We start from the raw sequence: 13,102 nt of genomic DNA, 5'->3' as shown, positions 1-13,102 counted from the left end.
GTGAGACCACTGACTTTAATATGACTACTGATACAGTTCTATTCAAAACTACCATCTTGCTATTTTTTGTCCCAACCCTGCCTGTTATCCAATGTCCGGAAACTGCTGTTTCCCATATTTTGCCCATTTTTTGAATCGTTCGCGTGCGAGGGTAAATCCACTCACTGTTACTTCATTATTGCTGGAAGTAGAAGTCCTCTATGTTTTGTTTTTCATACTGACTTGTTATTTATATTTGGACATTTGTTATTATATATACAGACATTAGTCTTGTCTTTATACACATGACAAATATGTTCCTCCAGTTTATCAATATTCTTTTAATTTTATTTATGGTGATTTTTTTTTCATAAAGAAATTTTTAATTTTGATGTTGTCAGATCTTTCTCTTCCTTTGGGTTTTTATGTCATGTTTATAAATGACTGCCCTGTATTTTCTTCTAAATTGTCATGTTTTAAAAGAAGAAAAATAACTCCTCAGTATGAATAAGTTTTATTTTTAACATCAAGTTTATTAATTATAAAAGTAATACATGCACATGGTAAAAATCAAGTAAAACAGAGGGCTATAGATGAAAATGAAAAGTTCCTTTCCTGTTCTCCCAATGCCCCTGCTTGCCAACTTCCTCTTGCCAGAGGTAACTTCTGTTAGCAATTTCTTGTATACATCCTTCCTTACATACTCTGGACACATACATACACATGCATATTTATCCTTTTGTACACAAACAGGACACACACACACACACACACACACAGGGTTCTGCAATTTTTCATTTAACATTATACCTTTGAGTTCTTAACGTGACTGAATTTTATCAGATGTTCACCAGACTGACAGAGGGACCAGGGCAGTCAGAGAACATAGTAAGGAAAGTGCACAGAAAAAGGCATATTCACCTCTGTAAAGCCAACACTTAGCACAAAACCTGGCACATAATAAATCCTCAATAAATAAGTGTTAAATAACTAAAGGGAAAGAAGAACTTGAGAAAACTGGAAACAAATTGCTACCTTGACCATTCTTCTCAGGCCAGACCGGGTCTCTGAGAGTTACCACCTCCTAGGGCAGCAGGGAACAATACCTGATGATAGATGAGGACATGGAGAGCTGGACCTCTCGCTTGCAATAACTTTCCACTGTGTGTCTCTTCCCCCACTAGATTCACCACCTCCAGCACACACATTTAGTTCAAATGCACAGTTCACACTGACTACACAGTCTGGGGGCTCAAAGACTACACAGCTCAACTATATTATAGGTACACACTCATACATACAGCTACCATTAATCAGTACCTACTGTGGGATAGGCACCATGCTGGGAACAGCAGCCCTGCAAGGTTAATGTCAATTTACCCCCATTTTATAGATTAGAAAACTGAGGCTCCAAGAATCCAAGTGACTTATTCAGGGTCACACAGCTAGTAAGTAGCTTCCAGAGACAGCTCTACACCTTAATCAGGTCAGCCTACTTTTCTGTCGGTCCCACAGGCTCTGTGCTATTTTCCTTGCCTGGCGCTCCCTTTCTCCACTTGTCTCATCTAGTGTTTTGTGGAAGCCAGGCAGAGATAGAAACATGGGGTTGTGCAGGATCCATGCTAGGCTATGGAATACGCTGTGAGGGATGAGTAGTGAGTCAGTCATAAGAGTCCAAGAACAAGAACAAACACATGGGGGAGGTATTAAAAGTTCAGAAAGGGAGTGGAGCCTGGGAACTGGAGAGCACCCTCAGGAGCCTAGGATATGAATACTGTGGCAGCTCAAGAAACTCTAATGCAAATATTTCTCTCTCCCTAGGTGCTTCTGGTGAGCTGCTCACAAACATAGCCCTTTTGCCTGCAGTCTTATAGCCACTGGCCAGTATATCTCCCCGCATCTTAATCCTATTCATTCTCAAGGCCCACATTAAGTCTCACCTCGATGAAGCCTTTATCTATTAACCCAACTCATTCCTCTCACTTTCTTTTGTGAATTACAGTTTTACTTAAAGTCAGCACCATAATATATAACATGTGTTTGTCCACCCTCTTGTTCTTTGATCATTTCAGGTATCTTGTCTCTTTAAGTGGACTCCTTCACATGTCTTTTTTTCTATTGTTTCCCTGCCCTGTCTGAGTATTGGGAAACCTGGCTGGATGCTAGTCCCAACTCTCCCACTGAGCTGTGTGACTTGGAGCTCGTCACAACCTCTCTGAGCCTCATCTTCCGACCTTGGAAGGTTTTTGTAAAAACACAGTAAACATTGTAACACAATATAAGAATGTAAGGTATTATTGCTGAAGACATTTCAACTAAGGTGCTTCCACCTTTTACATCCTATTTAGTGGATGGTTCTATGTAAGAAATAGCAATCACTGCTGCTTGTTTCACACTAGCGTCCTCAGCAAAGGTTAACAGGTTTAGAACAAGAATACTGCACAACTGTTAGAGATGGTGCCAGACAGAGGAGGTCTATATGCAGCTGATTCAGGGGCTCTCCTTGGAAACTACCAGGTGATTCCAGGCTTGCTCATTTTTAAAGCTTCTATTTTTCTGAATGTTTCTTCATGTAAATGATCCGTGTCAATGCTATGAAAAATGAAAAGAATCTTGTGTCAAGTCAAGCCAACAGACGCCTTCAGTACCTTTCTTTCCTGTTCTTAAGGATAAGATTCCTATTCACACTTGCACCACAACACCACTCAGTTACTTCATCCACTCCAGTATCTACCTTCTCCCTCAGCCTTAACTCCCTTCCTCGGATCCCAAGAGAGAAAATGCTTAACTTCCTCTTGAACTCTCACTCCTATCCCTCCCTGCATTTGTCCAAGGCCCTGCTCCATGAGTCCATCAGTTCCCGATCCTGTATCTATAACCTCTCCCTCTCTATGGGCTCCTTTCCCTCAGCTTACAAATTTGCCTATCCTAAAAAACAAGACAAAAAAGAAAACGAAGAATCCCTCCCCAGCCTACAACCCCACATTTCTTCTCCTTCTCACAAAAGTCTTGAAAAAGTAGTCTCCACTCCTTCTCCACTTCCTTATCTTCCATCTTCTCAAGTCACTGCAATCTGGTTTCCAGCCCCATCGCATCACTAAACAGCCCCTGACAAGGTCACCTATGGCCTCCTAATTGGTAAATCCAAAGGACACTTTTCAGTATTCATCATTTTGGAAATCTCTGCTGCATTTGACACTGTTGAGCAATTCCTCCTTGAAACTCACTTTTTCCATAGCCTCCAGGACACCTTTCTCTCTTGGTTTTCTCCATGGGTTTTCCTTTCCATACCCACCTCTTAAAAGTTGGTACTGCCCAGGGCTAATTCCCAAGAGATGTTCCTCAGAGGTTCTTCTCTTCTCATTCTCCCTAGAGGATCTCATCCATTGCCATGGCTTCAGCTATCACCTCCAGGGAACACTCCTATATCCAACTGTTACCTACTAGAAAACTTCCCACAATGTCCTGCAGGCACTTCAAACTCCACATGTGTATCCCTGATTAAAATCTATTGACTACCAAATTAGGTATAAACTCTTTCAAGTGTGTAGTGAGGTACAGTTTTTAGTTTTTAATAGATAGAAGCTAATCTTTATCTAGCAAAGTGAAATGAGTAGCCCTGCTAGTTATGCAACTGTAGGGTAAGTAGACATTTAATGCCATGGAAGTGTAACAAGAACTTTAGAATTTTTTGAATGACTTAGCAAAAGCTGTCTTACCTCCTGACATGTATAACTCACTGCTGGAGAAGAGGCAGGCCAATATGCTTAGGAAGCCTGGAGGTCTTCTGGGAGTTAAGAGACCACCTACTCTCAACCCCTTCTTTCCAAATTTAGAATTAGGAACATGTGTCAGGGTGATCTAGGGGGCTTTATCCAAGGCCCAGTGCCTGGGAAAGGCACCAAGGCACCAAAAATAAAGTATCTTGAAGAAAGAAGAAGGCTTAAGTGGGGCTCCTGACTCAACTCAGGGGCCTACATCTTTGTGGGCAAGGACTGGCTTCACACATACATACCTGTGGCTGATTCAAAGAGCTCTTCTAGACCCAGACACTCTGACACATATGGTACTTTAGAGAACAATGACTGCACATTTGGGTGTGGACTAAAATATATGTAACCTTGGAGTCCCAGTATAACGGCACTGCAGGGCTGGGAGGGATCCACACCAGCCAGGGCATCACCATCCAGTCACCAAGCTTCTGTGGGACTGGGTAGGATCACCAGTTCTCAAGATGAGCCCCATGTGGCAGTAAGAAACAGCAGTAGCAGTGGACTGATTCTCCAACCAGCTTTGGAAGCAAAACTGGCTCCATCCTTGGAACCAGTTTTGGGAAGGTGAGGAAAGGCCCCCAAATGTACTACTACTCAGATATGTGAAAGAAAAGAGTGACAACTGAATTCGAACCCGGAATTCTGCAAACAGATCTTACTAATCACACATGGCATACAAGGCCTTGCCTACCCCCTCAGTCTCATTCCTTGACACATTCTGCTTTGCACTTTATGCTCTAACAATAGCGAACTTCCTAGAGGTTTCCCACCTCTATCCCCCTCAAGTACCACAAAACATGCTGCTTATTGTCTGTCTACCTTTGCTCATGCTATCTCCTGAGCATGGACTACCCTTCTCCATCCTTACCCCTATGTCCCTGGCTATAGTCCCGAGACTCAACTCAGGTGGCCCTTCCTCCAGGAATCTTTCCCTGAGCCTCCTGGGCGGGGTGAGTTGTCTCCTGCCATGGTTCCCTTAAGATTTCATGATTACCCTACTGCATTCATCAGTTTATGTGCCTGTCTCTACCACTAGGTCCACTGGTCCCTAAAGAGTACAAATCATGTCTCTCATCTTACTCATTCTTGTCTCCCAGCACCTGGCACATTTGCCTAGCACATAGCAGATACTCAGCAAGTGCTTGTAAAACGAGTGAAGGTGAGCACTGTCCCTCTGAGGCCACAACCTCTTTTTTTCCCTCAATCTTCTGAAGGTCTAGATACCTAGTCTTTACTGAACATATCATCAACTGTCTCCTTGCCTTGCCCCCGGATGCTCTAAATTAATAACTGATTTCCTATATGCATTTACTAAACGCAAAGCACTGAACTAGAAAGTTTATGGGGAAAATACAATGAGGAATAAGATTCAGACCTCACACTGAAGCAGCTCTTAGAAAACAACCTTGTTCCTTCAGCCTTTCCAATTTTCAGACAAGACTCCCCTTTTAGGAGGCTCTCCTGGATTTATCCCCTCTCTTGCCCACCACCACATTAAACGATCAACAGTTTCCTCTCACTTTACTTGGGCAAGTATATATTTCTATTGATTTCAGTGTTAGCTGTCTTATATACACTCTGATGTTCAAAATTTATTTGAGGTCAGTGAATGGTGTCTACTCTGTGTGTGCGTGTGTGTGTGTCCTTTATTTTGTATTTTGAGCTACTATTGCACACTGCTATCAACTTGTAGATTGACAAATTACAAGGGTTTGAAGGCTGGCCTGAAAACACAATGGAAGCACATTGGTTAAAAGACAAAGGGTGAGAGAAACAGGAAACGGTGCAACAATTTACAATAAAAAATAAATAATGGCATCACAAAATAATTTCTCTGTGATGTCGTTTAGGACCTTTGCTGAAGCTTACACACCATAGGGTGCTACCACATTAAATTACTCTATATTTAAAGAAACATTAGGATTGATTGTTGAGTTTATTTCAACCTACTGAAAATGCAGACTCCAGTCACCCTTTTCTGAGAAAGACACCAGGGAGGTCCCTAAACCCCTGAGGCTTATTATGTTGTGAATAATTCCCTCTTCCTGGGCAGTAATCACCACAGTCTCGAGTCTAACAGACTTCACTTTGCTAGTAGAGAACCAGCTTCTGTTTCAGCCAGACTTGTAATCAGGCCTTTATGCTGTTTTCATTTACGCTTCAATCCATCAAATTGGCTTTGGAATGTGGAATTTTTGCACTCAGCCTTTATTTTCCATTATGTGTTCCAGTTCTGAATGCCAGAAATAAATGGCCATTTGGCAACTGGTTAGCTGCCAACAGAGCATAGCTATATCCTAATTAAGAATCACTTTGTGTGTTATGCCAGCCTGCTGAGCTGGCAGATGGACATTGACCCGAAAGGGTGAAGACCTCCACCTTCTGTAACTGTAATTCTGTAACAGCTTCATCCCCCTGAGTCTTGAAGACTCTCAAAATGTACACATCAAGCCCTCTGGCAGGTATTAGAAGAAGAAAGGGAAAGGGTCTAACATTTTTGGAGTACCTCCTATGTGCCAGGGGCTGCACATTCATAATTAACGTCTCACTTCATGCAATCCCCATGCTAACACCAGGTAGTCAGGTACTACTCATGTTAGCCCCATTTTATAGACAAGGATACTCAAGTTCAGGGAGGTTAAGTAAGCATGGTCATATAGCTAGTAGATGCTAGACCTAGTATTTAAGCCAGACCTAGCAGAATGTGGATCTGATGCTCTTTTTCCTACACCCTGTTGCTTTTCTTAGCAATGGGATCCAGCACTACCTGTTCTCTACCTCTCTCCTTGTCCCTGTGTCCAAGGAAGAGGCCTATTGGTAATTTCACTTACTTTGATATTTTGCCTAGGCGTGGCCGGCCCTCAGTTTTTCTTCTCTTTTCTCACTGCAGTGACTATGATCAAACCCAACGTGCCTGTCCTGACCCCCTCTCTCCCACTTCCCCCACCACAGTAACTTACTAGAACGTTTGTAGTTTACATATTGGATGAATCAGCGCATCACACAGCATTTGAACTCCGAAATCCTTAAGGTCATTTCCACTTAAGTCTAGCAACGTTAGGTTCTCATTTCTACTGAGGACAGAGGCGAGGGCTCCACAGCATGCATCTGTGAGATGACATTCTGCTAGCCTATGGGGGATTGGGGATTCAAGAAAGAAATTGGTTTTACCAAGTTCCACAGTGACCCTCCATTTCATATACAGCCTGGAACAAGAGCCCAGGGTACAAAGAGTCTCTGTGCACTTACCACAAGGTCTGTAGCTTGCAGGAGGGGTGTTTCAGCCCTTCACACAGCACCTGCATGCCCTCGTCCCCTAAGGCATTGTCACTGAGGTCAAGAACTCGTAGGTGTTCATTGGTGTACAGTGCATTGCACAAATCCTGACAACACTCTCCAGTCAGGTGACAGGTCCACAGTCTGCCAGGAAGTAAGGTAGATAAGGTTGGCATCATTTCATCTGCATTGGGTCACTTTACGTATTGGGATTACCCATTAGAAAAACACATTAGAAAATCAGAGTGTCGGGCTTCCCTGGTGGTGCAGTGGTTAAGAATCCGCCAGCCAATGCAGGGGACACGGGTTCGAGCCCTGGTCCAGGAGGATCCCACATGCCACGGAGCAACTAGGCCCGTGCGCCGCAACTACTGAGCCTGCGCTCTAGAGCCCGCGTGCCACTACCACTGAGCCCTCGTGCCACAACTGCTGAAGCCCGCACGCCTAGAGCCCGTGCTCCGCAACAAGAGAAGCCACCGCAATGAGAAGCCCGTGCACCACATCAAAGAGCAGCCCCCGCTCGCCACAACTGGAGAAAGCCTGCGCAGCAACGAAGTCCCAAAGCAGCCAAAAATAAATAAATAAATAAGTAAATAAATTTATTTTAAAAAGAAAAGAAAAGAAAATCAGAGTGTCGTGTAAAAAAAAATCCCTTGGGCCAGGGCCAAACAGAGATTATGGAGAGGGGAAGATTTATTCCCCCTAAATTATCTGGGTCTTCATTTATTGTTTCCTCAGAGATTATATCACCAGGCCAGAAAAAAATCATTTAATTCTGGGAGTTGCTGAAACATCAAGGAACTCTGCCTGCGGCTTTTGTCCACGATACTTACGCCAGATCCTTTAACTGACAGTCAGGCTGTTTTAATCCTTCACACAGCAATTTCAGTCCCAAATCTTCAATTTTGTTATTAATTAGAAGCAGCCTTGTCAGGCTCCAGGTAGAGCTCAGGACTTGGGCGAGGGACTCACAACAAGCTGCAGAGAGGGAACATTCGGAAAGCCTGGAGGGATGGGGACACCAAGGTGGCTGTTAACCATGGCAGCAGGGAGTCCCACTGAACCTCAAATGCCAGTGCCCACGAGCAGGACGAGGACAAGCAGACACTTACACAAGATTCTCGATTATACCATCCGCATGCCGCAGACCTTCACAGAGACGCTGTACTCCTGTGTCCCCCAGGGCATTGGCAAACACAAACAGCTCTTTTAAAGTCTGACTCACTTGCAAGAAAGAAGAGAGCTCCACACAGCTAGCATCTGTTAGGTAACATGTGCTCAAGCTACCCAGAGACAAAGAAGAAAAATCAGCCACTGCTGTCCTTTAGCTTCCTGGGAATGTTCTCCCAGCCTCCCCATTTAGCTAAGTCCTAGCCGTCCTTCAAGTTCCAGCTCCTGGCCCACCACTTACACAGAGCCTCCTCCTGAGGTCTCCACCCACAGTGACCTCCTCCCTTTCCCTGGGCTCATCTGGCATTTCTAAATGATTCTACAGTGTTCGGCACTTGATTACACGTTGAACTGTGTTGCTCTCTAACTGTTTCATATCTGTGTGTCCTTAAGGGCAGCCCTGTCACTTGTAGTGCTTCTGATAACTCCATTCACGTCTAGCCCAGTGTTGGGTACATAGTAGTATTCTTTACAGAGTTAATATTTAATTAGCATCACTCCTGTAAACACACAGGATGGCAGTATACTGGAAAGAGCATGGGGTATGGAGATAGATTTTGGAGTCACATCCTGACTATACCACTTCTTAATGGTGTGACCTTGGACAAGTCACTTTTCCCCCCAGTCCTCAAAGTTTCCTCATCTGTACAATGGGGTAAGAAAACCCACCCTATATAGTTATTTCAAGGAGTGAATTACGTGAAATAACTGCTGGCAAGCACCAAGCATAGATCCTGGCACACAGCAGGCATTTAACAAGTTCAATAGTTATAAGATGATGCCAGATGATAGTTCTAAAAAACTTACTCTAGTTTCTCTACTTTACAGTTGGAATGTCTGAGACCCTCACAAAGATACTTCACCCCTGTGTCCCCCAGGGGATTTTCACTCAGGTCCAGCTCAGTGAGGTTTGGATTGCAGATGAGAACAGAGGCAAGGTATCTGCAAATAGTCTCTGAGCTTCCAGGGAGAAAGCTAGCACACAACCTGGAGAGAAAGAAAGATGAACAGACACAGAATTGGCCACTTTATCATCCTACTCCCTACCCGCAAAACATCATGAGCAAAGAAAATACAGGCTCACCCATACGAGACCCCCCAACCCTGAATATGTCACAACCCCCTTTTACCCATGAAGAGGGACTTGTACGTTGCTCCCACAACACTGTGTCCCCCAATGAGAACTCAAAACATGTTGACTGCCCCCAAAAAGAAAAGAATTGGGAGGAAATATCAACACAACCTAATCTCATTTTAATTCCCTGCATGGATTTTAGCACTCTATCTCATATCTTCTTTCGAATCACAGGGGAAAATGCTATAATCATCCTTAATAAAGTTTACAGTCAAAAGATCTTTCCTTTCCTTTTCTTTTGTCTATAAGTTCATTACTAATTAATCTGCCGTCCTTAGAGAGACCCAGCTCATCACCATCATCCATATAACATTTCTTCTCTGGCACAAAGAGTGGTTTTTTACTGACCTTCCCGTCTTCTCAACCTTTGTTTCTCCATATTAGGTAGTCCAATTCCTTGAACTATTTCCCATCAACTTTCCCTTCCATCACTTTCAAGAATTTCTATGATATACATTACAACCTCTGAGTCTTCAATTTTCTCTTGAGTTACCAGGCTCCAAACTCAGTCTTGAAGAGGGCTCATAAGGACATCACGTATCTATATTTCCCCAACTTGGAAATTTTAAATAGAGGTATTTTGCCAAAAAAATGAGTTTCAAAGTGGATTTAGAAAGCTTTAATGCTAAAGAGCTTTTACTTTAGAAAACCCCACATATATACTGTGATTGTTAATTTTATGTGTCAAGTAGTTGGCTAGGTCATGGTACCAAGATATTTGGTCAAACATTATTCTAGATGCTTCTGTGAAGGTACTTTTTAGATGAAATTAACATTTAAATCAGTACACTTTGAGTAAAGTAAACTACCCTCCATAATGTGGGTGAGCCTCATCCAATCAGTTGAAAGTTTAACAGAGAAAGACCGACCTCCCAGGAAGAAGATGGAATTCTGCCAGCGGACTGCCTTTTGACTTGAACTGCAACACTGGCTCTTCCTTGTGTCTCCAGTCTGCTGGCCTACCCTGCAGATACTGAACTTGACAGCTGCCATAATCCGCGTGAGCCAATTCCTTAAAATAAATCTCTCTATATATTTATACACATCCTTTTGGTTCTGCTTCTCTGGAGAAACCTGACTAATACATATATGGTAAATTTTTTATTATGGTCACTACATGGACTTTGAAGTCAGACCCATCTGGGTTTCTACTTGTGCCTTTGCCATGTTATTTAGCCTTCTGAACTTGGGTTTCTGTTTCCTCATCTGCTAAAATGGGGATAGTAATCTGAATCTCTCAGAGCTGTTGTGCGCATTAAAGGAAATCATGTATACAAAGCACTCAGCAGAATGCTTAGCACAAAGTAATTGCTCAGTAAGTGTGGGTTTTCGTTATTGCCACTTTTATTCTTCCTCTCCATGACTCCTTGAAATGTGTTTTGATCTTAGAACATCCATCTTGAGCTGCATATTTTTAAATTTTTTCTTGCAGTATGGAAACTAATAGTGACAACTTACTTGAGCTTCTGTACTTTGCAATTTGGATCTTTTAAGCCTTCACAGAGCAATTTCAAAGCTGAAGCTTCCAGTTTTGTTTCACTAAATTCCAGCTCAGTGAGCCACTGATTGGTGCTGAGAACAGCTGCTAGCGCACCACAAGAAGCAGGAGAGATAAGGCATCGGTACAACCTTCAGAGAACAGAAGAATGACCTCATTACCTTATTCATGCTCTCCCCCAAAACAAAAGAAATTGACAAAAAAACTACATGAACACAGACAACAAATTCTCCTGCTCTCAGTTACCTCAATGTCTGTAAGATACAGTTTGGCTGTTTTAATCCTTCACACAGAAGCTTCATTCCGGAATCTTCCAGGGTATTTTTCACAAATTCCAAATCTGTCAGATATTGGTTGGTTTCAAATACTAAGGCGAGGTCTCTGCCATAAGAAGCTGTGAGGTGGCAGAAAATCAGTCTGTGTGGAGAAGAAGGCATTTCAGAGAAGAAAACAGAACTCTCTTTAAAGGTACCTGTTTGTCCCTTACCGATGTAATGAATTATTTAAATTCATTCAATAATTAATCTATCAGATGCTTACCACTGTGCTAGATGCTGAAAACACAGAAATAATTAAGATCCAGACCCTGCCCTCAAGGAATGCCCAGTTAATGGGGAAAAAATTAGAAAATCATGGATTATAACACAGTGTGAAAAGTAGTGCAAGTGGTATGCACAAGGTATCATGGGGACACAGAAAGGTGGCACAATTCAGCCTAGCTTGAGGTGGGGTTTGGAGGAGCAAGAAATATTTGTAAGAAGAACCACTACTTGAGTGTTGTTCTGAAAGGGTAATAAAAATTGAACCGGACTTAGATGGATGAGGAGAATGGGAGCGGGGAGAGCAGGAGGCGCTGAGGGACAATCCACTCGTGGAGCAGCCTGAGTGAAAGCCAGGAGGCAAGAGATGGGATGCTTCATTTGAGAAACTGCCAATTATTTGCTATGGCCTACTTTAAAACACTGGAAGATATATATCAAACTGCTAACAATGGTTATCTTCCAGGTTGAAGGGAAGGGTTGGATTACAGGGAGACATTTACTTTCTAGATATTTAGAAATTGTTTACAGTGATCAGAAGTTATCAGGAAAAAAAAATCTTAAAAATCTGAAAAACATAATACATGTTTATTATAAATAATTTTTACAGTAGAGAAAAATATAAAGAATAAAGTTTTTTTGAGAAAGTTCTGTATTCCTACCACCCAAAGATAACCACTGTTAAAATTTTGGTATATAATTTTCCAGATTTTTAATGCATGCATACGTATAGCATTATATGTTCTCTGTAACAAATGAAATCACAGAAAGATTTATTTTAAAAGACGAAAACCTTTTCCCAACTTCCCCTCCAACTCCACCTCCCAGAGGTCCCCAGCGTTGAGAGTCTGATGTGTATGCTCCCACTCCTTTCTCCAAGATCATAGAAACATATGCAAACACACACACAGGATTTGTACATTTTACAAAAATGGGACCATAGAAAACATTACTACTTTACATGCTCTTTGTCATTCAGTCCTCATCTTAGGCCCATAGGTAAAAACTGAAATTTAATTATAGCACAAGGTCATGCAGTAAGTGGCAAAGTAGTACTCAACCTGAGGGCTGTCTGGTTTATCCTCTACGCCTGGAAAAACCATTAGAAGTTTAAAGAGACATGGTCAGATCCCTCTGATGCCAGGGTAGGGCAGGAAACAAACCTGGGGTCAGAGGGCTGCAGTGGTCCAGGGAATAAATTGCCCAGGGGGAGGGGGGAAGGGCTGGAGGTAGAGAAATTCAAGACACGTTTTTGGGGGGGATATGGCCAGGATTTATTACCACTTAGGGTGATGGGGATGAGGCTGTTCTCTGGCTCCACCTTCTTCCTCCACAAGGTAGCGGAGGCCACTGAGGGATGGGGGCTGTTTCCTGTTCTAGAATATTCCACCTCTAGGAAGGGCGGGCCCACCAAGTGGGACAAACCATTATGGTGGTGGGGGGGGGGGTGTTTGAGACTTTTTGTACTTGATTACAAGCGCTTCACGTTCTTGGTTCTGAATCTTTTCTGACCACTCCTGTTTCTTCCCGCCTGCAAAGACTTTCAACAGCGTAGGGAGTTCCCTTATGTCGGGGGCGGGGGGCGGGAATCTTCCTCACGCACCCCACCCACCCCCGCTGTTTCTGGAAGTTGGAACAGTCCAACGGTAAAAGCGGGGAGTGGTAACGCGAGGCTTTCTTTCCTCGGAGCCCTCGGGGAGAAAGAGAGAGCGGTTACCCTCTCTTTAAGCGT

The 13,102-nt window shown here is 43.0% G+C and overlaps 1 protein-coding gene across 9 annotated transcripts in view; it reads right to left on the bottom strand.

The window, feature by feature from the left end:
- Positions 1–487: 487 nt before the first annotated feature.
- The window catches only part of LOC137756575 (NACHT, LRR and PYD domains-containing protein 12-like), a 51,130-nt gene continuing 38,515 nt past the window's right edge, over positions 488–13,102 (bottom strand). For all 9 annotated transcript variants that reach the window (XM_068532931.1, XM_068532929.1, XM_068532930.1 and 6 more), the window contains 8 exons: positions 11,078–11,248; positions 10,792–10,962; positions 9,006–9,185; positions 8,141–8,311; positions 7,862–8,032; positions 7,002–7,172; positions 6,713–6,883; positions 488–2,571 (listed from right to left, as the gene is read on the bottom strand). In XM_068532931.1, the coding sequence (XP_068389032.1) occupies positions 2,490–2,571; positions 6,713–6,883; positions 7,002–7,172; positions 7,862–8,032; positions 8,141–8,311; positions 9,006–9,185; positions 10,792–10,962; positions 11,078–11,248 (1,288 nt within the window). In that variant the 3' untranslated portion in view covers positions 488–2,489. The remainder of the gene's footprint in view (positions 2,572–6,712; positions 6,884–7,001; positions 7,173–7,861; positions 8,033–8,140; positions 8,312–9,005; positions 9,186–10,791; positions 10,963–11,077; positions 11,249–13,102) is intronic.

This window comes from Eschrichtius robustus, chromosome X (assembly GCF_028021215.1).
Source record: "Eschrichtius robustus isolate mEscRob2 chromosome X, mEscRob2.pri, whole genome shotgun sequence".
Taxonomy (NCBI): domain Eukaryota; kingdom Metazoa; phylum Chordata; class Mammalia; order Artiodactyla; family Eschrichtiidae; genus Eschrichtius; species Eschrichtius robustus.
This window is presented reverse-complemented; position numbering and strand designations above follow the sequence as displayed.